The 22238-nt window shown below is 43.9% G+C and overlaps 1 protein-coding gene across 3 annotated transcripts; it reads left to right on the forward strand.

Annotated features, from left to right (window-relative positions):
• The first annotated feature begins 4676 nt into the window (after window positions 1-4676).
• On the forward strand, window positions 4677-20819 carry TNFAIP3 (TNF alpha induced protein 3). Of its 3 annotated transcripts, none has more exons than XM_024929178.4 (9): window positions 4677-5093; window positions 8751-9060; window positions 12385-12575; window positions 13228-13375; window positions 13536-13706; window positions 14616-14796; window positions 15951-16870; window positions 17591-17772; window positions 18551-20819. In XM_024929178.4, the coding sequence occupies exons 2-9, from the start codon at window positions 8766-8768 to the stop codon at window positions 18833-18835; spliced, it is 2373 nt and encodes a 790-aa protein (XP_024784946.2). In that variant the 5' UTR covers window positions 4677-5093; window positions 8751-8765; the 3' UTR covers window positions 18836-20819. The 3 variants fall into 3 exon arrangements, with proteins under 3 accessions (XP_024784946.2, XP_034818826.1, XP_054970131.1); XM_034962935.3 differs by having other exon boundaries at window positions 4818-5069; XM_055114156.2 differs by lacking the exon at window positions 4677-5093 and having other exon boundaries at window positions 8199-9060.
• The last annotated feature ends 1419 nt before the right edge of the window (window positions 20820-22238 follow it).

Below are 22238 nucleotides of genomic sequence, written 5' to 3' on the forward strand. Positions count from 1 at the left end.
TCAAGGATCAAAATCAGCTCAGAGGAATCATAAAACTCCAAGAAGCCTTCGAATCAAACATGAATGGTGACAGTGAAGAAGAAAGAGAAATGTCATCACATCAATAAACGTAGGCTAAGTGAGTAAAGGAAGAAACGTGTGTACATTTCATACAATAAGGTTGTGTCCCTCCCAATCTTGTTATTAAATCCATAGTGTGTCTTACAAACATGGACTCTCAGAATCATAGAAATACCACAGCTCTTTCTCCAGCCTGCTAAAGTGCTTGGAATTTCCACCATTAAGCTCTAGGAAGTTCTGTAAGAACATTTTATCAAGAAATATAACACAGTAACACATCGCAATCTGTTTGAAAAATGAGCATGATTTATCTTACCAGCCAGTCCCGGGAAACAGGTCTCTGAAAGAATGGAAGCCTTTCAAATTCTTTTTTTATGGAGATGGCTGGCAGCCAAAGGAGCAGGATTATAGAGACCCCAAACTAGACTGAAGGGATTGAGGGACAAATGAGAAAGGGGAATGTCAAGGCAAATTTTCACAATGGCTTGCACTATTCCAAGTAACAGGAACTAATTTATCTCAGAAACACCGGGCTTACTGCTAAAACCAACATTGCTTTCTAGCTGGTTCCTAATAACATCCATTTCTGGACTTTCTAACATCCTATTTGGTCATTAATAGCAGCCTTCACAGAAACATAAATGAAACTAAGAATTGAATATTTATATTTATGATGTAAAATAAAATTACTTTGCCAAGTGTTTCAGCCAAGTGTTGACAGGAAATAAAACAGAATTCATAGGGATAGTGGATTTTCTGACAAGTTTGAGATGTCAGCATCGCAAGCTTTCAGGCAAAGTGCAACAGAAGGAACTGTACTTGTCATTACACCAACTGCCTCCTTCCCAGTGGAGGGTCTTTGTTCCTGGTACTATGACTCACTGGGTCACTAAGGACTTCAGTTGTCCCTCCACCATGGTGGGTCTTGGGTTTCTCCATTCAATCCAGATAACACCTGTAAAGGATCTGAGGTCCCTAGATAAGAAGCAACATTCAGTAGAATTTGGCATTCATAGGATGATGAAATTTATGACATCATTATCCCAGTTCTCACGGTTATAATCCACAGAAAGCTGCTCTTTATTCTCAGAACTAGCCCTTGTGGTGGCCTTGAATGTGCAAACATTACCCTTTACTAATGTTTGAAGCAGAATTTGAAAATCTGAAACATGATTCAAAGCTACCCTACAATAACTAAGCTGCCATAGTTACCTAAGGCTGCTTCCCAATATGTTTCCTATGAATCTGCCTTTCCAATAGAGCACAGTGCAGGGAAGAGGGGAGGGGGCAATTGTACAAAAGACACAAAAGGTCCAATTTTAGTTTGGCCCATGACTGCCATGCCCTGGAATTCTGTACAGTCTCAGAAAGAGAGTGTCACTGATTATTAAAAATACATAATTTCTTCTTTTTTATTTTTTTAATTTTTAGAAACATGGGTCTTACTATGTTGCCCAGGATAGACTCAAACTCCTGGACTCAAAGGACCCTTCCCTCTCAGCCTCCCGAGTAGCTGGGACTGCAGACGCATGCTAATTAAGAATCAACAACCAGGGGCCAGGCGCGTGGCTCACGCCTGTAATCCCAGCACTTTGGGAGGCCAAGGCGGGTGGGTCACGAGGTCAGGAGAATCGAGACCATCCTGGCTAACACGGCGAAACCCCGTCTCTACTAAAAATACAAAAAATTAGCCGGGCCTGCTGGCGGGCGCCTGTAGTCCCAGCTACTCGGGAGGCTGAGGCAGGAGAATGGCGTGAACCCGGGAGGCGGAGCTTGCAGTGAGCCGAGATCGCGCCACTGCACTCCAGCCTGGGCAACGGAGCAATTCGACGTCTCAAAAAAAAAAAAAAAAAAAAAAAAAAAAAGAATCAACAACCAATCAACTCTTGCTGATTCTTGATTAAGAAAGGCTCATGAAATATGTTTGAGCTCAGCAGGGTCTCCTCTCACTTGTCACACGTGGTGCTCTCTTTCATCAGGTTCTTCCTGCTCCCCCCATCTGGGCAAGCACATCTTTTTTACTGCATGGTACAGGGATACAGGCTGCAAGCACAGTCTCACCGAAACCGTTTAATTCCAAGAGGTCATGTGTGCTCATTTTACATAGTTCATGACCCATAAACCCCAGCATTGGTGTCAAAATGGCACGTAACTTAGGAACTCTCCAAAAATATTTCACATAATCAGAATTCCTTTTTCATCTAATAAGGAGACAGATTTTTTCTCCTAAGTGTCTACTAAATGTTAATAAATATTCTCTTCTTTAAAGAGTTCTGTCCATCTTGACAAGGCCTATAGCTCAAATTAAATCTCCTTCAAGGCTTTTCAGCATTCTATATATGTTTGGTTTCAACTTACTCAACAAATCTCCCCAAATTGTATTTCTCCTTTTTTTCATAAGAAGGCATTCCATCTATACTCTCTCCTTCTCTTCTATTCTTTCCTTCTGATTCACCAAGAAAATTGTCATTGGTCTTGTCCATGTGTTACATAATAGAAGGGGAAAAGGCAAGGGTACAGCCCAACACAGCGCTGATTTAGAAGGTGGAAAGGACAGTAAAGACCGCCTGGTGGTGGGAGTGGCAATTCACAAGCCCAGCAGTAGAATCATGGAAAGTGGAGTTCGAACATAATCCAGGGCTACAGACCACTCCTGCATCTGACTGCTATTACCTTGTCACAAATCCTGGCAGGCAAGATGACAAAGCAGTTACATCAGGACAGTTGGCAGTGGCAGGTATGAACGTGGCCCCTCGGGCTTGTCACTCCTCTTTACTGCACTCCCAGTTCATGACACCAGACAGCAAGACATGAGCCAGACAGGGGCAGTGGAAGCTGCAGGAGGATTGAAGTCATGGAGCCAGAGATGAGAGGAAACAGGCCAACTCTGTTTACAAAGGAGCACCAGCGGGAGAGTGGTGTGAGGATTAACATTCCATGCAGGGTCTTTCAGATACATGATCTTCTTCTGTCAGCTCAACTGAAACCCAGGAGGTTTCCTGAAGGTGAAACCAAGACCCTTCTACCTCTGAAGCCGCATTCTGTCTAAGGTCCGTGTTTGGCTGTTTTGAGAGGCTGAGAGACAGGACACCAAAAGAGTACCTGTCTCACAGGATCTTTCCTGAGAGGAATGGTCTAGCAAGACTGGTCATTATGGGCTTTGGAGTAACACAGGCTTAATGCCACTGGCGACTCCGCCCCTTTTGGTTGTGGAAACTGGGCAAATGCCTCAAGCTTCTTAACCTTCATATAAAAAGCATATATAAGCATATAGCAAGTACTTGATAAATGTCATTTTAGGCCCTGTCATTTCTGCTAGCCCTGGACTCCAGCAAGGTCCATTTACAATGGATAGCTGACTATCCATTGTTTGAATGTTGGTAGCACATTTGTGAACAAGAAGAGAGGACAAATAACAAGAGGTTTGGAACTGGAAGAAATTCCAGCCATCGGTTTTAAAAGACGAGGACCAGTCTTCAGAGAGGCCACCAGTGACACTCTGCTCTAAACTTCTTTTTGCCAAAAAAGTGCCACCCTCCATCCAGCCCCCACCCCCATCTCTGCAAGTCCTTACTGGCGAGAGGAGGATACTTTTCTAATTAAAAACTTGTGATATATGGCCTGACAAGTATTCTTAAATGTAATTAAGAGGACCATAGTACAGAATATTTCCATCCGGTTCTAGTTTAGCCAATCTAGTAAATGATCCAAAGGGTCCCGTGCTTAGAGGGCAGTAAGACAGTAAAAACGCCCTAAGACTCCTCCCTGCACAGCACCTGCACCCCCACTGCCCAGGGGGCTGCATCCATCTCCACATGACTCACCCTCCCTGTGCAACGCATGGGGGTAGGGAGGGAAGCGCCAGTATTATCAGCCATCAGCACCCTGGGGTGAACTGATTATCAGGACAACTAAAAACACACCTAATAAAGCCTTGGAGACACATGGCAAGCACCATGATGGACTAGAAGCGATTTCTAAGCTGAAATGCTGCTTTGAATGCAATGTCAGCTGGATGCTTGGTGAGCAGAAATAGACAAGGGGAAATGGAGCAAGCGCGGCATAGGGGTGAGTGTTGTTCTGATTCCTAAGTTTACCTAAGACTGGGGCCACGGGGTCGGGTGTCCCCTGGGACCTACGTCTCATGCAGCCTGGGGTCCAGAGCTGGCAGGAACAATGGAGATGGGGACCAAAGGCTGTCACCGCTGCTTTTTCTCGAAATGCCCGCCCGGGTCCTGTCTGGGGCTCCCGCCTACGCGCTCATCACGTGCACAGCCCAAACTTTTCAGAGCCGGCCCGAGGCCTGCGGGCCCGGGCGCCAGGGTGGTTTTTAGGGTTTTCTTTCTTTCTTATTTCCCTTCTTCTTCTCCACAGTTGATGATTTTCTGCAGAAAAACAACTGCGAAAAAGAACCTATTTCATTTCCAGTTCCCATCACCGCGATTTCCACATGGATGTGACGTGACCCCAGCTTCCGAAATGCCCAGGTGACTCACGCGGGGACACCCCGGGGCGGGGCGAGGGAGTTTCTCCGGGCGCCTGCAGGGACCGGGCGGGGCGGGGCAGCGGGGCGGGGCAGGGAAAGGGGGCGGGGCGGGGCCCGGAGGCCCGGTCGGGCGGAGGCCGCGCGCGCCCCTCGCCCCCTGCGCCCTCTGGCGGCCGGCTGGACGCACTTCGCAGCCCGACCCAGAGAGTCACGTGACTTTGGAAAGTCCCGTGGAAATCCCCGGGCCTACGACCCGCATACAACTGAAACGGGGCAAAGCAGACTGCGCAGTCTGCAGTCTTCGTGGCGGGCCAAGCGAGCTTGGAGCCCGCGGGGGCGGAGCGGTGAGAGCGGCCGCCAAGAGAGATCACACCCCCAGCCGACCCTGCCAGCGAGCGAGCCCGACCCCGGGCGTCCATGGAGCGTCGCCTCCGCCCGGTCCCTGCCCCGACCCCCGCCTGCGGCGCGCTCCTGCCTTGACCAGGACTTGGGACTTTGCGAAAGGATCGCGGGGCCCGGAGAGGTAACCGCCGCGCCTCCCGGAGAGGTAACCGCCGCGCCTCCCCGTGCCGTCTGCCTCGGGCTCACCGCAGTCAAGGGCTGCGGGTGCATGTTGGGCAGCGACCCCCGGGCTGGCACCGTCTACCTGGCGTTGGTTTTGCAGCGCTCCTGGACTGGGAGTTTGTTGGACGTTTCTGTCTGGGTTTTGAAGTGCTGGGAGTTGAGGTCACCGCTGCAGAGGTTGGAGTGACAGCCCTGGATACCTCCAGCCAGCTGTTCCTTTCAGATAATGCACGGAACTTAAGCTGCAGCTGACTGGTGAAGAGGCGCCCCTCGGGCCCTCCGATCGGGTGGTCGTTGGCGCTTTGCTCCTTTCGTGTCTTTTTTGGAGCCAAGCGTTGCATGCTCATGGCCACGTAGACCTTGCAGAAGCGCTGCGGCTTTTTCCCAAATTGTGCAGGACCAGCCCGACGGGGCGTAGGGTACCGCAGTGGCCGCCAGCCCGGCGGAGGTGGGGGGCTTCAGTCCCAGAGACAGCTTCCCAGACGCTCACGGGTCCTTGCAGGGGGCTGGGGTCCTGGCGCGGGGTTCAGCTTTTCCAGTAGCAGCAGTGTAAGAGAAGTATGCATGTAGACGTGGGTCTCTGGCCCCTGCTCCAGCCCCTACCCCACGGTTAGACTGTCTTTGTCAGCTGGAGTCGTCCCACATCCTGCCACCTGGCCTCTCAGGAAAGCAGTGGCATTAAGTAAGGAAGGAGCTTAACTCTTTTTGAGCCCGCTTTGTTTTCGGTTCTCCTCGCCTCAGATCTTCTTGCCTTGGAAAGCCAGTCTGGTCAAGTGTCTCAGGGTAGCATTTTGGCAGAACCATTGTTAATTAAAGGGGCTTCTGGACCGCAACCTTAATGTACCAGATTATTGAGCAGCCAATGAATGCCTCATTCTCATTGTTTAAGGTGCTGCTTTGATTTTTTTTTCAATTCTTTGTACTATTTTTGATTTTTTTGGAGAGGCACATCCCCAAATTTGGATGAGGTATTTGTTGATAAATAATTCATCAATTTCCACAATGCAGACAAAAATGTCTGCCCAGAGTGGAAAAATAAAACAAGGGGGAGAAGAGTTTGAGTAACGGAGAAGTTCTGTGGAATCCTAGTGACAAAAGTTGAGAAACTACCTTTAAATAAGACAGTGAGGTAACAAATGTTAAAAAAAAAAAAAAAGTTAAGGGTAATATTGCATTGTTTGCCACTTTATAATGTATCTGAAACATTTGTTCTTTAATCTTAAGCGTAGAGTGGTCCAAGAACTGGAAATTTGGGCAGTGGGTTTTGATTTCTAAGGAGGCAGTTTTACAGGCTGTGCAAGGCTAACCCTACCAATGAGATCACACTGGCGTATCCGATATTGACATTTGCATGTCTTGCCTATGGTTTCCAGCTCTCACTATTTTAGATCTTTGGTGAAAAATCTTTAGATTCAGAAGAGAAAAATAAAAGAGTCAGGCAAGCAAAACGAGATAACACCTCGTTTGTTTAAAATCTTCCTACTGCCCATCTCTTTCCATCTGATTGTGGCAGGCACTGTAGCCACAGGTTTGGTGTTGTGGGATTGCAAGGGGCAGGTATTGAAAGACCTGGCTCCTAGGCAAAACTTTGCCCCTGAATGGCTGTGGGATCTGAGCAGTACCTGTAACTCCACTGCCTTAGCTGCAGACTAAGGTGGTAGTGTAATTTCAGGGAAGGGAATAAGGTCATCTTTGACTTTTAGTCCCATCATCAAGCATGGTGATTGGCCTTCAGTAGGTGGTCAGGTAGTGCTTGTTGGGTGGATGGGTGGATGGATGGATAGATGGATGGATGGATGGATGGATGGATGGATGGACGGATGGATGGATAGATGATATTGTGAAAGAGACTTTTGCTGTGCCACAAAGGAAAGGTATATGTGTTATTTTTATCCTGCTATGATTTTGCCCAATTCCACCTGTAGAGGACGTCTGACATCAAAAGAGAGCACCATCTGATCCAGAGAATGACTCCCCCTATGCCTTTCCCAGCAATCAGATTAAGAATCCCAATCTAAAACTATCACCAGAAAACTCCTCAGGAGAAACCATGGGTCATCTAGTCCAACCTCTCTCCTTTGAGTGGGCCACAAGAATTTAGACCACCTTATCAATGGTGTTGAGAGTCTAGACCCACACAGAAGTAGCTACCCTAAAATCTAGGTTTCTTCTCCTCCCTCTTCCATAGGTTTAACATTTTTATTAACTGGAAAGTTGCCCTGGCAAATAAGATGTTGCAGGAATGGAATTAACAATCACTGTGAAATTTCCTAGGGAATGTCTTTGTGCTCTGAAAACTTCTTCATCTTCTTGGAAATTAGGAAGTGTGGCCAGACACCCTACTAAGGGCTAGTAAATCACAGCTGGCTTTTTACAGTGTTCCACACTGGAGAGATCCTACATCATGTTAATTTGCATCATCCTGCGCTGTTGGCATGGGTTGTAGATGCTGGTCTTTGCCACCTTTCCTCCTTCATTTGCCAGAGTGGCCTCCTGGTGGAAACTTCTTTCCTTGTCTACTTCTAGACTTTCATTCCTTCTACTAGTTGATTATGCTTAAAGATTTCAGGGTGAAAAGCCAGGCAGACTTGCCTCTGTGTTGGTACCTGGAGGGTGATGATAAAATTTCATTGGCAGTTGAGTTAAAATGATTGAGCTCCAATATCTGTTCTTAGAAGTATAGAATTTATTGTTCTATTATTATTTTGCGGTTTTTCATTTTTTGTTTTCGTAGAGACCTAGGTCTCACCGTGTTGCCCAGGCTAGTCTCAAACTCCTGAGCTTAAGTGATCCTCCTACCTCGACCTCCCAAAGTGCCAGGATTAAAGGCATGAGCCACCATGCCTAGCCTATTGTTAGTCTGTTTCTTATTCTGATATGAAGTCCGGTGGGGAGGTTCTGAAGGAATGCTGACTGCTCTTAAAATTGCAAAGCATCTTGCTGGAAATGGACTTTTTTATTGATTAGAAAACATTCGGTTTTAACTCTTTATAAACATCAGAATAAACTTCATGAATAAACACTTTATAGATACTTCTCTTTGGGGCTAAAGAGGAAACACCAACCAGCAGCCTAAGTGACAGCATAAAATTGCAAGATTTTTCATAAAGTATTTTACTGTCCTTCCAGCATAGGGAGGGAGTGATAACTCAAGGGTTTGCCCAAGAGCAGGAGTGCTTGGTGGTGGTCTGAGGGGAGGAGCTACAGACTTGTCAGGGCTACTTTGAGCCCTTAACTGGCATCCAGTACTCCCCAAATCCAGTGCTGTTCAGGGTGGCCTCAGAATGAAACGGGAGCTTAAGTTGGTTTTGAGGAGCAGTACCTGTTGCTGACAGACAGGGTTGGCTCCCTGACAAACATTACTGAAAACACGGGTTATTCCCCTCCTCCTCAGTACCCACTCTCTGCCTTCCTTCTCTTGTTTAGGCTAATCTTTTAAAGTGATGTAACTTAAAACAGTCCAGTGTGAGTTAATCTCTGGGGCCAGCTAGTATCCCGGGAGTAGAGGTGCTAAGATCTTTTGCCTACAGATTAGGGTAATGACAAGATCAAACACTGGGGTTTCCTGCAGGCAGCTATAGAGGAGTCGTATTAAAGTCAGGCTAATAGAATGGCTTTTTTTTTTTCCTTTCCTTTTCAGGTGTTGGAGAGCACAATGGCTGAACAAGTCCTTCCTCAGGCTTTGTATTTGAGCAATATGCGGAAAGCTGTGAAGATACGGGAGAGAACTCCAGAAGACATTTTTAAACCTATTAATGGGATCATTCATCATTTTAAAACCATGCACCGATACACACTGGAAATGTTCAGAACTTGCCAGTTTTGTCCTCAGTTTCGGGAGATCATCCACAAAGCCCTCATCGACAGAAACATCCAGGCTACCCTGGAAAGCCAGAAGAAACTCAACTGGTGTCGAGAAGTCCGGAAGCTTGTGGCGCTGAAAACGAACGGTAAGACTTGTTCTGTTGTGTTTCTTTTGCCTGGGTGATAGCTCCCGCCTGCTGGATCCCCATTCATGAAGCTTTAATAACACAAGCCCAAACTCAAATCAGTCTTGAGATTTAGTATTGAGACCTTTATATAGAATCTCTATTCGGGGTATGTGATAATAGCGGACTTGTTTTGTGAATCTATTTATTAAGGATATTTTCTGATTGTGTATATTACAGAGCACATTGAGGCTTGGAGAATGCATTTGTAAACACCATACCTCCATTAGGTGATTTGTTTCTAATTCTTGCAAATGTTTAATCATCTGTAAAATACCCTTCTCTGGCCCGTAATGGAAATGTTAAAAGCCTTTAAGTTCAAAAGGAAAGCATGGTGTGAAAACTGGTAGTACATTTGTTTCCCACTGTCATTAGAAAATGCTTGTGATGTTCTTAACGCTTCTTGAATTGGTAGCATTTTATGGGTTAACCAGTGAATGGCTGTTGAAGACATGAAGAACTTCTTTTGTCTCCTCCTCCTCTCTGACCTAGGTTCTATTGCCTATGCCCTGCAAGGTGAAATAGACAGATAGCTGAGATTTTTAGCATGAATTTTAGACTTCACCTTCATTATTTTTAGGGGTTCTTAGTCACTGAATTCCTTCCTGTCTGTGCTGTTCTGCCAATGGCCTTTACCACTAGTAGCTATTTCCTATTCCAAGCTTTACTGTTTTGTTTTTTAATCATTTCCCTTGGGTAAGAATATGTGCATCAACAGGAATGTCAGAGCATACTGTTTCATGCAGGCACAAAATTCTACTCTATGGATGTGCATAATTATGACAATAAGGAAGTTGACTGTACAAGATCAATTAAATGCTCATAGTCTACATAAGAGCAGGAATCTCAGGTCCTTATATCTGTGACAGTCCCAAACCATCCTAATAGAAATAATATGTCCAAGGGCAGAAAATCCTTCTTGACAATGATTACGATAAGAACACTAACTTAATTAACTTCATTCAAAAGCCAAGTACATTAACTTTGGCTTTTTTTGACTTGGGTAACTTAGAGTGATTGGTGGACATGGGTTTTTAAATTTTGATTCTGGGGGCTCTTGTACATTACCCCAACATCTTGCCTAGATTTATGAAACACTGATTCTTAGAAACATAGATAGAAAGAAAACTGGGGATAGCTACTATCTGCATTGTTCTTGGCATTAAATTAAGTGATACATAGAGGTAGGTAATTATGTGAAGTCATCATCACGGGGTTTATGTGCCTGACAATTTGTGGTTTTAATCATCTCCCATTTGTTACCAAAAAGAGATGGAGTCAACTTTGGGGGAGTTGGAAACAAAGATTCTGCTGAATTAAAAATGTGGTAGAAAGAGGAACACCTTATTAAGAGAATTAACTGACTTTTAGCTTTATTTCCTTAAGAAAGGAAATGCTCTATTTCCACTAGAAAAAAAAAAGGAATATAAATAGGAAACACTTATTTTGTAAACATGTCATTTAAATCAACAAGGAGCCACACTACAAATAAAACTACAAAAGCAGGTGCATTTTGGTAACATTTTCTGGGAAATCATTTTTAGACTCAGAATCCTTTTGTTTCTTCACTTTCAAGAAAACTCCTTAAGATTCTAAAAAAGGAAGAAAAGATATTTAGGGAGGGAGGAAAACAAATGACTTTTTCTTTGATTTTAATTAGCACCTTTTAAAAAAAAATTAATCCTTCCCCTGATAGGAGGGTTCTTCAAAGGCAATATCTGTTTGGGGAGGGGGTGATTCACAAGTTTGCATTTGAGGATATGAGACTGCGGTGAATGAGGAAGGGAGTAGGTGGCATAAAATTGAAACTTCATGTGAAAAATTCCAGCGTCTATTGGCTGCAGCGATTTCACTTGTATAATGAGTAGCCCTATTCCAGCTCACCCTGACCACACCCACTTGGAAAGTCCAGGGTGCACTTCGCAGTTTAAATGTCTACACACCAGAACAAAAAGTACAATAGCTGTTGCTCAATTGCTAGTCAAATAACTTAGCACTGGGGAATTCCAGATGTTACTTAGGGAATTTTATACTGGTGCATCTCAATAAAGAACTGAAAGTAAGCACAAGAAGAAAAAAAGCCTTATCTTTGCTCTAGATTTTGCAAAGGGGAAATTTCAACAGAATGCAATCATTGCTACACGTCTGCCAAGACACAAGGCTTGGGCGATCTTTTTTGTTCATTTGTTTGAATACTTAGCTAGTTTTTCTAAATGTATAAATTGAAGGAATACTGGCTGTGGAAGTATATTTGAGGGTTTTTTGGTTTCTTTACAGTTTGACTGTAATTACAATTTGATAAAATTTCAAATAGCTTTATTGCCCTACTTATAGAGTAATGTAAGAAACAATGTAACTTTTCATTATAAAAATTATTTTGCACTTGCCAAAGGAGATTAAGGAGTTAACTTCTTTTGTTTTAAACATTCCCCCAAAATATTTATTGTTTGGGGGTTGAAAAAAAATGCAGCCCATTGAATTGTGAGTTTTAAACTGGAAAGGTCACAGATTAATGGCATACAATTAAACCTGTTTTTTTGTTTGTTTTTCTTCTCAAAATGTTAGCCCTAAACACTGAATTATTTTCAAATTTAGACACCCAGGTGCTTTTTAACTTTTGTACTTTACAGTTACTAACAAGCAGGTTTGCATAAGGCATTTTTGAGAGCCGGACTAGCAGGCCATAGGTAATTCAGTGTTGTCAACATGACTTTACACACCAGGAGAGGAAACTCCCAGGGCCCAAAGGCTAAAGTGGAATGGTCAAGTCATTTGCCATTGAGTCATAGCCAGACCATCCCTGTCTAGCAAGCCATGCCTGCTTCCTGGTTTGTGCATGTTGCCCTGTGTGCTCCTCCTTAGAACTAGAGAGCAGCAATGCCAGTGCCTTCACCAGCAAATCAAGGGATGGTAGTAAGGGATAGGGCTTTAGAGATCATCACTTACTGCCCTCATTTCACAGGAGGAAAAATGCCCAGAGAACTTAAGGAATTTCCCCCAGGTCACCTAAACTAGTTAGGAGCAGAGTTAAGCTAGAACCAAGGTCCCCTGGCTCCTTTGCAGTTGGTGTCATTCATTAAAAAGAAGAATAAAAAGAACTCTTTTTTCCTTAAAGCTGTCATCATCTTGTGAAATATCAGTTTGCTCTTGACTAGGAAATTAAATCAAATTAAACCATTCAGTCCCCTAGAATAGCAGTAGGGCTGGTTTATTCTGAAAACCTTTGCTGGGTCTTACATGCAGATAACTTGACTTTCCTTCTCTTCTCCTCCTTTCTGTCCTCAGGTGACGGCAATTGCCTCATGCATGCCACTTCTCAGTACATGTGGGGTGTTCAGGACACAGACTTGGTACTGAGGAAAGCGCTGTTCAGCACGCTCAAGGAAACAGACACACGCAACTTTAAATTCCGCTGGCAACTGGAGTCTCTCAAATCTCAGGAATTTGTTGAAACGGGGCTTTGCTATGATACTCGGGTATGTTTTTCCCCCTAATTATCTACTAACAGAGCTCCATGGTGGGCATAGGGTACCCCTGGGCGAGTCCCTGCCCTCTGGTAGCATCTGATGGACTAGGTCACATGAATTTGGCTAAGCGAAGCATACTCAATGGAAAACACCAGAAACCTCCAGTGGGACTCACCCAAGGCTTTTGCCCTGCTTTTGGTTAGCAGATTCCCAGCTGTGGATCTGTTCCTGTAGCAGTGAGTCTTTTGATCATGGCCTTTTCCACTGGTGTTTTGTTGTTTTTCAGTTTGATTGCCCTTAGCTTTGCTGAGCCGGCCAGTAAGATTAAGACACGTGCCTCACCATCCTCAGTCACAAGTTTGGAATTTTTGTGAACATTTGGATAAGAGGCTGCAATATGATACCTCATCAGGGATTTTTTTTTTAAAGCAGGTGCTGTCCCCGTCCTCCCCAACTTTTGAGTTTGCCTTGTAGTGGAAAAAAGTAAAGGAAGAAAACCGAAATGGGGAAAAAAGGGTGATCATTTGAATGATGGTTTCATGAAAGGGGAAAAATAAGCTGAGTTATATAAATGAATAATTGTAGAGTGATGTCAGAATGACTTTTTAGTACAGGGAGTACAGGATACATTCAAGCTTTTTTTTCACCCCGCTCCCCTTAGAACTGGAATGATGAATGGGACAATCTTATCAAAATGGCTTCCACAGACACACCCATGGCCCGAAGTGGACTTCAGTACAACTCACTGGAAGAAATACACATATTTGTCCTTTGCAACATCCTCAGAAGGCCAATCATTGTCATTTCAGGTGAGATGCCTGCAGATCACGGATCTGTACTTAAATGCTTTCAGCCTTACGCCTTGGCTCTTGGAGAAAACCACACTGCCAAAGTTCAGGTAACAGAGTTCAATGGAATTTGATGAAAGTCACCTAAGGGCCTCATTTTCCTTTCTCTTTCTTTGAACAGACAAAATGCTAAGAAGTTTGGAATCAGGTTCCAATTTCGCCCCTTTGAAAGTGGGTGGAATTTACTTGCCTCTCCATTGGCCTGCCCAGGAATGCTACAGATACCCCATTGTTCTCGGCTATGACAGCCATCATTTTGTACCCTTGGTGACCCTGAAGGACAGTGGGCCTGGTGAGAAAACTGCATTAATTCACATTTATAACTAGACACTGAAACATCAGGGTTTTCCTTTTTGCTTCTTATTAAAACAGTCTTATTTAAGTATATTATTTTTATTTAAATATATTGTTCTGTGACTTGCTTGGTTAGTAAGAGTAATGCAGCAGCAGTAATCATAATACCCTCATATCTTTTTGAATATGACTTGGAAAGTACTTTCATACATGATAAATTAAGGCGCACAGTGCTCTTAATACAGTGCCTGGTATGGAGCAAGTAAATGCCTGTCAGGTTAGTTTTTTTCTTTTTGAGACAGGGTTTCCCTCCATTGTCCAGGCTGGAGTGCAGTGGCACAATCATGGCTCACTGCAGCCTCAACCCCCTGGGCTCAAGCAGTCTCCCGCTTTGGCCTCTCAAAGTTACAGGCACGAGCCACCATGCCTGGCCTGTTAGCTGTTATTTTAATAGCTTCATGTGGAATAAGCACTGTGCTTTGGAAATATTATTGTATTGCATTTTTATCCTTTTAGCATTCTTGTGAGATGTAGGCCTTGGTAGCCTTATTTTACATATTAGACAGTTAAAGCTCAGAGAGGTCAACTAACCTGCCTAATGCCACACAGCTTGATAGTGACAAAGCTAGGATTCAAACTCAGGTCAGTCTGATTCTAAAGCCTGGGACTTTAACCAATAAGATCCACCACCTCCAGGCTGGTTAATGTTATGTGAGTTTCCTGGAAACAGTGCATTTTTATATTAGATTGTAGCACATTTTGTTTTCCCATTTGGGTTTAACTGTGGCTAAGAATACTTTTCTATTCTGTAAGTTATATCTTTTATACATTTTCAAAATGAGATCTACTTACCTATCGCCTTGTTTAGTAGAATACTGTTTTACTTATGTATTATTTTTTTCCTTAGAAATCCGAGCTGTTCCACTTGTTAACAGAGACCGAGGAAGATTTGAAGACTTAAAAGTTCACTTTTTGACAGATCCTGAAAATGAGATGAAGGAGAAGCTCTTAAAAGAGTACTTAATGGTGATAGAAATCCCCGTCCAAGGCTGGGACCATGGCACAACTCATCTCATCAATGCCGCAAAGTAAGCAGTTTATGTTCAGCTCTCTCCTGTGTCATCTGTAACTGTCTTTAACCTCAGCCACCTGAGTTGCTGCCACCCTGAAGCTCAACAGTAGAGTGATTTAATGGGAAACAAATTCAGAGTCTTGTGCATGGTTAGAGAGGATTATGTAAGGCAGTACTAACTTGGGTTTCAAATCAAAACACGTCATTTATCCATAATGATTTTCCTGGATATCTGGATCCCAAAAGTCAGAATTGCAGAATTACGGGTTTTCAAAGTGCATTTACATCAAGGATAGTTGTTGTTTCTTGTTTTTGTATTTTAATTACTCTGGTACATATTAAAAAGACTAGTAAAAACACTTGGAAACAAAAGCCTTTCTCTTTTGGCTTCTTGGTAAGAACAGGCACATCAGACATAGATGGAGCTGTAGAATTGTTTATGTTGCAGCTCATGATTCTGCCACATGGAAATGGGAGGAAAGCCCCAGAATACCCATTGTGCAGGTATCCGGTCTTTAAACATTGGCTTTATGTTAAAGAGATGCCTGTTTCTGAGCACTTGAAACACACAACAGATGACAAGGAAGCCGTAAGAGAATCTGTCTCTCAATGTGGAGATTAGCAAATTACAGAGTCAACAGTAAATAGACAAGTGCCTTTGAGTGTGTCTGCGTCTTACTCATGGCTGCTAATGCTGGTGGAGACCAGACACAAGTTTAAAGTTAGTAACAGCAAAATACCCAACCTGAGGTTCCAAAGTAGTTTGTACTATAAAGTAGACTAGTCCCAAACCAATGGCCTCAGTAATATTTTACTCAGAATTTGATCTCTGAGAAATTGGAAAGTCAACTGATTTTTCTTAGCCCTGTTTTAGAACTATCTATAATTTTTGGATGGACCAAGATTGATTAAATGAAACTGTGATTTTAAAAATAAGGAAGTCTTAGCAAACTAACTGACATCATTCTTGACTCGAACATGTTGGGAAATGTGTCAGATCATGTTGCGTGAAAAGTGTGAGCTCTTCATCACAGGCCTGCATTTCAGTGAATGGTTCTACAATTCTTGCCATAATCCACATTCTAAAACTTTGTTCTATGAGCTAATGATGTAAAATCTTGTGTGTGATTTTGTGTATTCTCATACATATTTTTTCCTTTTGGTCTTCAGGTTGGATGAAGCTAACTTACCAAAAGAAATCAATCTGGTAGATGATTACTTTGAACTTGTTCAGCATGAGTACAAGAAATGGCAGGAAAACAGCGAGCAGGGGAGGAGAGAGGGGCACGCCCAGAATCCCATGGAACCTTCCGTGCCCCAGCTTTCTCTCATGGATGTAAAATGTGAAACGCCCAACTGCCCCTTCTTCATGTCTGTGAACACCCAGCCTTTATGCCATGAGTGCTCAGAGAGGAGGCAAAAGAATCAAAACAAACTCCCAAAGCTGAACTCCAAGCCGGGCCCTGAGGGGCTCCCTGGCATGGCGCTCGGGGCCTCTCGGGGAGAAGCCTATGAGCCCTTGGCGTGGAACCCCGAGGAGTCCACTGGGGGGCCTCATTCGGCCCCACCGACAGCACCCAGCCCTTTTCTGTTCAGTGAGACCACTGCCATGAAGTGCAGGAGCCCCGGCTGCCCCTTCACACTGAATGTGCAGCACAACGGATTTTGTGAACGTTGCCACAACGCCCGGCAACTTCACGCCAGCCACGCCCCAGACCACACAAGGCACTTGGATCCCGGGAAGTGCCAAGCCTGCCTCCAGGATGTCACCAGGACATTTAATGGGATCTGCAGTACTTGCTTCAAAAGGACTACAGCAGAGGCCTCCTCCAGCCTCAGCACCAGCCTCCCTCCTTCCTGTCACCAGCGTTCCAAGTCAGATCCCTCGCAGCTCGTCCGGAGCCCCTCCCCGCATTCTTGCCACAGAGCTGGAAACGACGCCCCTGCTGGCTGCCTGTCTCAAGCTGCACGGACTCCTGGGGACAGGACGGGGACGAGCAAGTGCAGAAAAGCCGGCTGCGTGTATTTTGGGACTCCAGAAAACAAGGGCTTTTGCACACTGTGTTTCATCGAGTACAGAGAAAACAAACGTGAGTGAAATGGTTGACTTCCTAACACAGCGGCTGCTGTCCAGAAGGGGTTTTGTTCCTGACCTTTAAGAAAAAAAGCCCATGTAGGCAGGCAGGCAGAACGGTCAGGACCTACCGTCCTTTTCTACCGGCTTGTGCAGGGGACAGTCACGGTAGCCCTGCCAGCCGCCCATGGAGGCAAAAGGCACTGCGTGATTACAGCAGCTCCTAATATCACATTCCAAAAACCAGAGTGCCCTGTAGACAGAGCTCATGGGATGTGCTTTTACTAGACCATTCAGGTCTGGCATATCTAAGAGAGTCTAAGTTTAAACTAGACTTATTTTGCAACTTAGATATAATAGAACAATCTTAAAATCTGAAGAGTAGTAACTGGAGAGAAGGAAGTCTCTGTTGACACTGTAAGGAAACAGATGTGGTTTTGGAAATCTCTCATTCGAAAGAAGGGTGATCAGGTAACGCCTGCTCTTTGCCTGTTCCTGTGACCAATCAGTGCTTCAAGTTCAAAATGAGAGACTGGTGAAGCCAAAGATGCTTCCATAATAGGGATGTTATTTCTTTTGCTGAATTTATAGACTTCAATATATACATATATATATTTCTATACATTTAAGGCTGGCCTAATCTGTATTTGGAACCCATTTATTTCTCTACTGTCAGCATCTCTGTATCGGTGGGGTGACCCCTATGTGGTACTAACTAGCATCCATTCTCGTGTAGATTTTGCTGCTGCCTCAGGGAAAGTCAGTCCCACAGCGTCCAGGTTCCAGAACACCATTCCGTGCCTGGGGAGGGAATGCGGCACCCTTGGAAGCACCATGTTTGAAGGATACTGCCAGAAGTGTTTCATTGAAGCTCAGAATCAGAGATTTCATGAGGCCAAAAGGACAGAAGAGCAACTGGTGAGACATTTTGAGGAGCTTTCCCTCCCTCCCGTGTGTTCAATGCTTTTTGCTGGAGCGTTTTCTTCCGACAGTGACAAGCAGGCTTTCCTCTCTGCCAGGTTCTGTCTCCTCATGATAAAGGATTAATTCAGAACCTGAAGGGGAATGTCCATGTCACTGTGGCTCCCCAGGTCCGAAATGCTACCTCCGATTTTCATGCTCCAAGTATGCTTTCAAATTTATTTTAAAAACAAAGAAACACAGCCATTGCATAAAACTTCTTCAAGCCTCCAAAAAGCCAGATGGTGATCAGAGGCTTCTTTGATTTGTAAGAGAAGCACAGACATCTAAAAAGCAGCCCTTCTTAAATAATCCTTTATCATAAGGAGCGAACAGACAGAGCTTCCCAGGGGCCTCCACTTAATGGCACGTCAGAAAAGCCAGCTTTGACAGATAGGTGTGTCGCCTGTTGCTCACAGAATGGTAGGGAAGCTATGTAAGAACACTGGTTTTTGGTCCCAACAGAAGAGAGCCAGGGAAAGTTTGCAGGCCAACTTAGGCTTGGCGGTTTTCCTCAGCCTCCCTGGGGGCCAAGTCAGCTTTCCTTGAGACTGGAAAGAAACATCCTTCGAGAGCTCTGGCTCATAGACTGCAATGCTCTCCTGTTCCCTTGCTCAGGCAGGTAAAGCTCTTTGTAGACTCCACACTCTCCAATGAGATTTCATTGTGCTCTCCCTAAGAAATGTGAGCAATAGTTTCCTGACTTTTTAATGATCTGCCTGTTCTTTCCACTCAGAGATCGAGCCAGCGCAGAGATGTGCCTCGAACCACACAAAGCACCTCAAGGCCCAAGTGCGCCCGGGCCTCCTGCAAGAACATCCTGGCCTGCCGCAGCGAGGAGCTCTGCATGGAGTGTCAGCATCCCAACCAGAGGATGGGCCCCGGGGCCCACCGGGGTGAGCCTGCCCCCGAAGACCCCCCCAAGCAGCGCTGCCGGGCCCCCGCCTGTGATCATTTTGGCAATGCCAAGTGCAACGGCTACTGCAACGAATGCTTTCAGTTCAAGCAGATGTATGGCTAACCGGAAACAGGTGGGTCACCTCCTGCAAGAAGTGGGGCCTCGAGCTGTCAGTCATCATGGTGCTATCCTCTGAACCCCTCAGCTGCCACTGCAACAGTGGGCTTAAGGGTGTCTGAGCAGGAGAGGAAAGATAAGCTCTTCGTGGTGCCCACGATGCTCAGGTTTGGTAACCCGGGAGTGTTCCCAGGTGGCCTTAGAAAGCAAAGCTTGTAACTGGCAAGGGATGATGTCAGATTCAGCCCAAGGTTCCTCCTCTCCTACCAAGCAGGAGGCCAGGAACTTCTTTGGACTTGGAAGGTGTGCGGGGACTGGCCGAGGCCCCTGCACCCTGCGCATCAGGACTGCTTCATCGTCTTGGCTGAGAAAGGGAAAAGACACACAAGTCGGGTGGGTTGGAGAAGCCAGAGCCATTCCACCTCCCCTCCCCCAGCATCTCTCAGAGATGTGAAGCCAGATCCTCATGGCAGCGAGGCCCTCTGCAAGAAGCTCAAGGAAGCTCAGGGAAAATGGACGTATTCAGAGAGTGTTTGTAGTTCATGGTTTTTCCCTACCTGCCCGGTTCCTTTCCTGAGGACCCGGCAGAAATGCAGAACCATCCATGGACTGTGATTCTGAGGCTACTGAGACTGAACATGTTCACATTGACAGAAAAACAAGCTGCTCTTTATAATATGCACCTTTTAAAAGAATATTTTAGTGGGAAGACGTGTAACTCTTTGGGTTATTACTGTCTTTACTTCTAAAGAAGTTAGCTTGAATTGAGGAGTAAAAGTGTGTACATATATAATATACCCTTACATTATGTATGAGGGATTTTTTTAAATTATATTGAAATGCTGCCCTAGAAGTATAATAGGAAGGCTAAATAATAATAACCTGTTTTCTGGTTGTTGTTGGGGCATGAGCTTGTGTATACACTGCTTGCATAAACTCAACCAGCTGCCTTTTTAAAGGGAGCTCTAGTCCTTTTTGTGTAATTCACTTTATTTATTACAAACTTCAAGATTATTTAAGTGAAGATATTTCTTCAGCTCTTGGGAAAATGCCACAGTGTTCTCCTGAGAGAACATCCTTGCTTTGAGTCAGGTTGTGGGCAAGTTCCTGACCACAGGGAGTAAATTGGCCTCTTTGATACACTTTTGCTTGCCTCCCCAGGAAAGAAGGAATTGCATCCAAGGTATACATACATATTCATCGATGTTTCGTGCTTCTCCTTATGAAACTCCAGCTATGTAATAAAAAACTATACTCTGTGTTCTGTTAATGCCTCTGAGTGTCCTACCTCCTTGGAGATGAGATAGGGAAGGAGCAGGGATGAGACTGGCGATGGTCACAGGGAAAGATGTGGCCTTTTGTGATGGTTTTATTTTCTGTTAACACTGTGTCCTGGGGGGACTGGGAAGTCCCCTGCATCCCATGGTACCCTGGTATTGGGACAGCAAAAGCCAGTAACCATGAGTATGAGGAAATCTCTTTCTGTTGCTGGCTTACAGTTTCTCTGTGTGCTTTGTGGTTGCTGTCATATTTGCTCTAGAAAAAAAAAAAAAAAAGGAGGGGAAATGCATTTTCCCCAGAGATAAAGGCTGCCATTTTGGGGGTCTGTACTTATGGCCTGAAAATATTTGTGATCCATAACTCTACACAGCCTTTACTCATACTATTAGGCACACTTTCCCCTTAGAGCTCCCTAAGTTTTTCCCAGACAAATCTTTATAATTTCTTTCCAAAGATACCAAATAAACTTCAGTGTTTTCATCTAATTCTCTTAAAGTTGATATCTTAATATTTTGTGTTGATCATTATTTCCATTCTTAATGTGAAAAAAAGTAATTATTTATACTTATTATAAAAAGTATTTGAAATTTGCACATTTAATTGTCCCTAATAGAAAGCCACCTATTCTTTGTTGGATTTCTTCAAGTTTTTCTAAATAAATGTAACTTTTCACAAGAGTCAACATTAAAAAATAAATTATTTAAGAACAGATTGTGATGTTTTCAATTGATGAATGCTGAAAGAAAAAGAAAGGCTCAGATATTAAGACTGTGCTTCCTAAGCAGCTTTATTTTGAGGTGCACCTGAGCAATGCACACATCTCTCATCCATGGTAGCAAGGCAGCTTTTCATAAATAACTGTATGAGGTCCAGGCCCAGTCCTCAAGCACAAGCCCCCGCTTGACAATGAAGACACTCTTCCTCTGATGGGAAGAGGAAAGGGATGCTAGGACCCTGTGGCCCTTTTAAGCTTCCTGCCCTAAACTTTTATAAAGTGAAGAAAGAGAAAACAAGAGGGAGGAGGAGGGAAAGACAGGAAAGAGAGAAGTAGGCAGGAAGGAAGACTGATGTAAGATCTCCTGGGTCAGACAAAGCAGAGGAGGCAGCGTGGCTGTGCTGGCTGCCAGAACCAGGAAATTAAAAAATAACACATTCCTCCATGCGCAAGCCTTCATCCCCACCTCCCATCCAGTACAAATGGACTCACAGACGACTGATTCAGCAGGACTGCGCAGCTCCCAGAATCTACTTTTTTAAGCTCCTCGGGTGATCTGGATGATTAGCCAGATTTTAGAATCACACTTTAAAAAATATATTTATAATTTTTTTTTAACTTTTTAACTTCTAAAGTAGAAAACTTTAATAAAAAAGTGACAAGTACTATAAAGAGCCATTCTATAGCCATCCTCCAGTTTCAATAATTACCAACGTTCTGCCCAATTTATTTCATCTATCACATCCTCTTTTTTGTTTTCCCTGGACTACTTGAAAGCAAATCCCAGATATTGTGTCTTCATACCCATAAATATTTCAGTGTGCACCTCTAATTGAATAGAATATGTCCTTTTAGCATAACTACCATTATCAGAGCCAGCTAAATTATTTTATTCTTTAATATCCAAATTCCAAGTATGTATACTAATTTCTCAGTTTATCCACCATACAAGACAAAGTCTTATTGCTTTCGTTTGGTAAGGATCTTTTCTTTTTTTTTTTTAATGTTTAGCAATATTTATTAGGACATATACCTACTTTATGATCCAAAAATTCCAATCCTAGGTATACACTCAATGGTATACACTCTACTCCTAGCTATACACCCATAAAACAGAAATGCATGCATATGTTCACCAAAATATGGTACTAAAATGTTCATCTCAGCAGTATTCATAATAGCTCCAAACTACAAACGATCCAAATGTTCATTAACAGGAGAAAAGAGAAATACATTGTGGTATATTCATATAATGGATTATCATATAGCAGTAAGAGTGAATAGGCACCTGTAGTTCCAGCTACTCAGGAGGCTGAGGTGGAGAACTGCTTAAGGCTACAGTGAGTTATAAGGCTTTATTTATTTATTTATTTATTTTTGAGACAGAGTCTTTTTTAAATTTTTTTTTATTAT

The sequence above is a fragment of the Pan paniscus genome, chromosome 5, assembly GCF_029289425.2.
Source record: "Pan paniscus chromosome 5, NHGRI_mPanPan1-v2.0_pri, whole genome shotgun sequence".
Taxonomy (NCBI): Eukaryota; Metazoa; Chordata; class Mammalia; order Primates; family Hominidae; genus Pan; species Pan paniscus.

Bases quoted from the DNA above. Each gene is read 5' to 3' on its own strand.
- TNFAIP3 (XM_055114156.2), top strand. From the start codon at position 8,721: ATGGCTTTTTTTTTTTCCTTTCCTTTTCAGGTGTTGGAGAGCACAATG. The intron at 13,707-14,615 runs GTGAGAAAACTG...TTTTTTCCTTAG, and splicing joins CCTGAAGGACAGTGGGCCTG to AAATCCGAGCTGTTCCACTT. The intron at 17,773-18,550 runs GTGAGACATTTT...CTTTCCACTCAG, and splicing joins AAAGGACAGAAGAGCAACTG to AGATCGAGCCAGCGCAGAGA.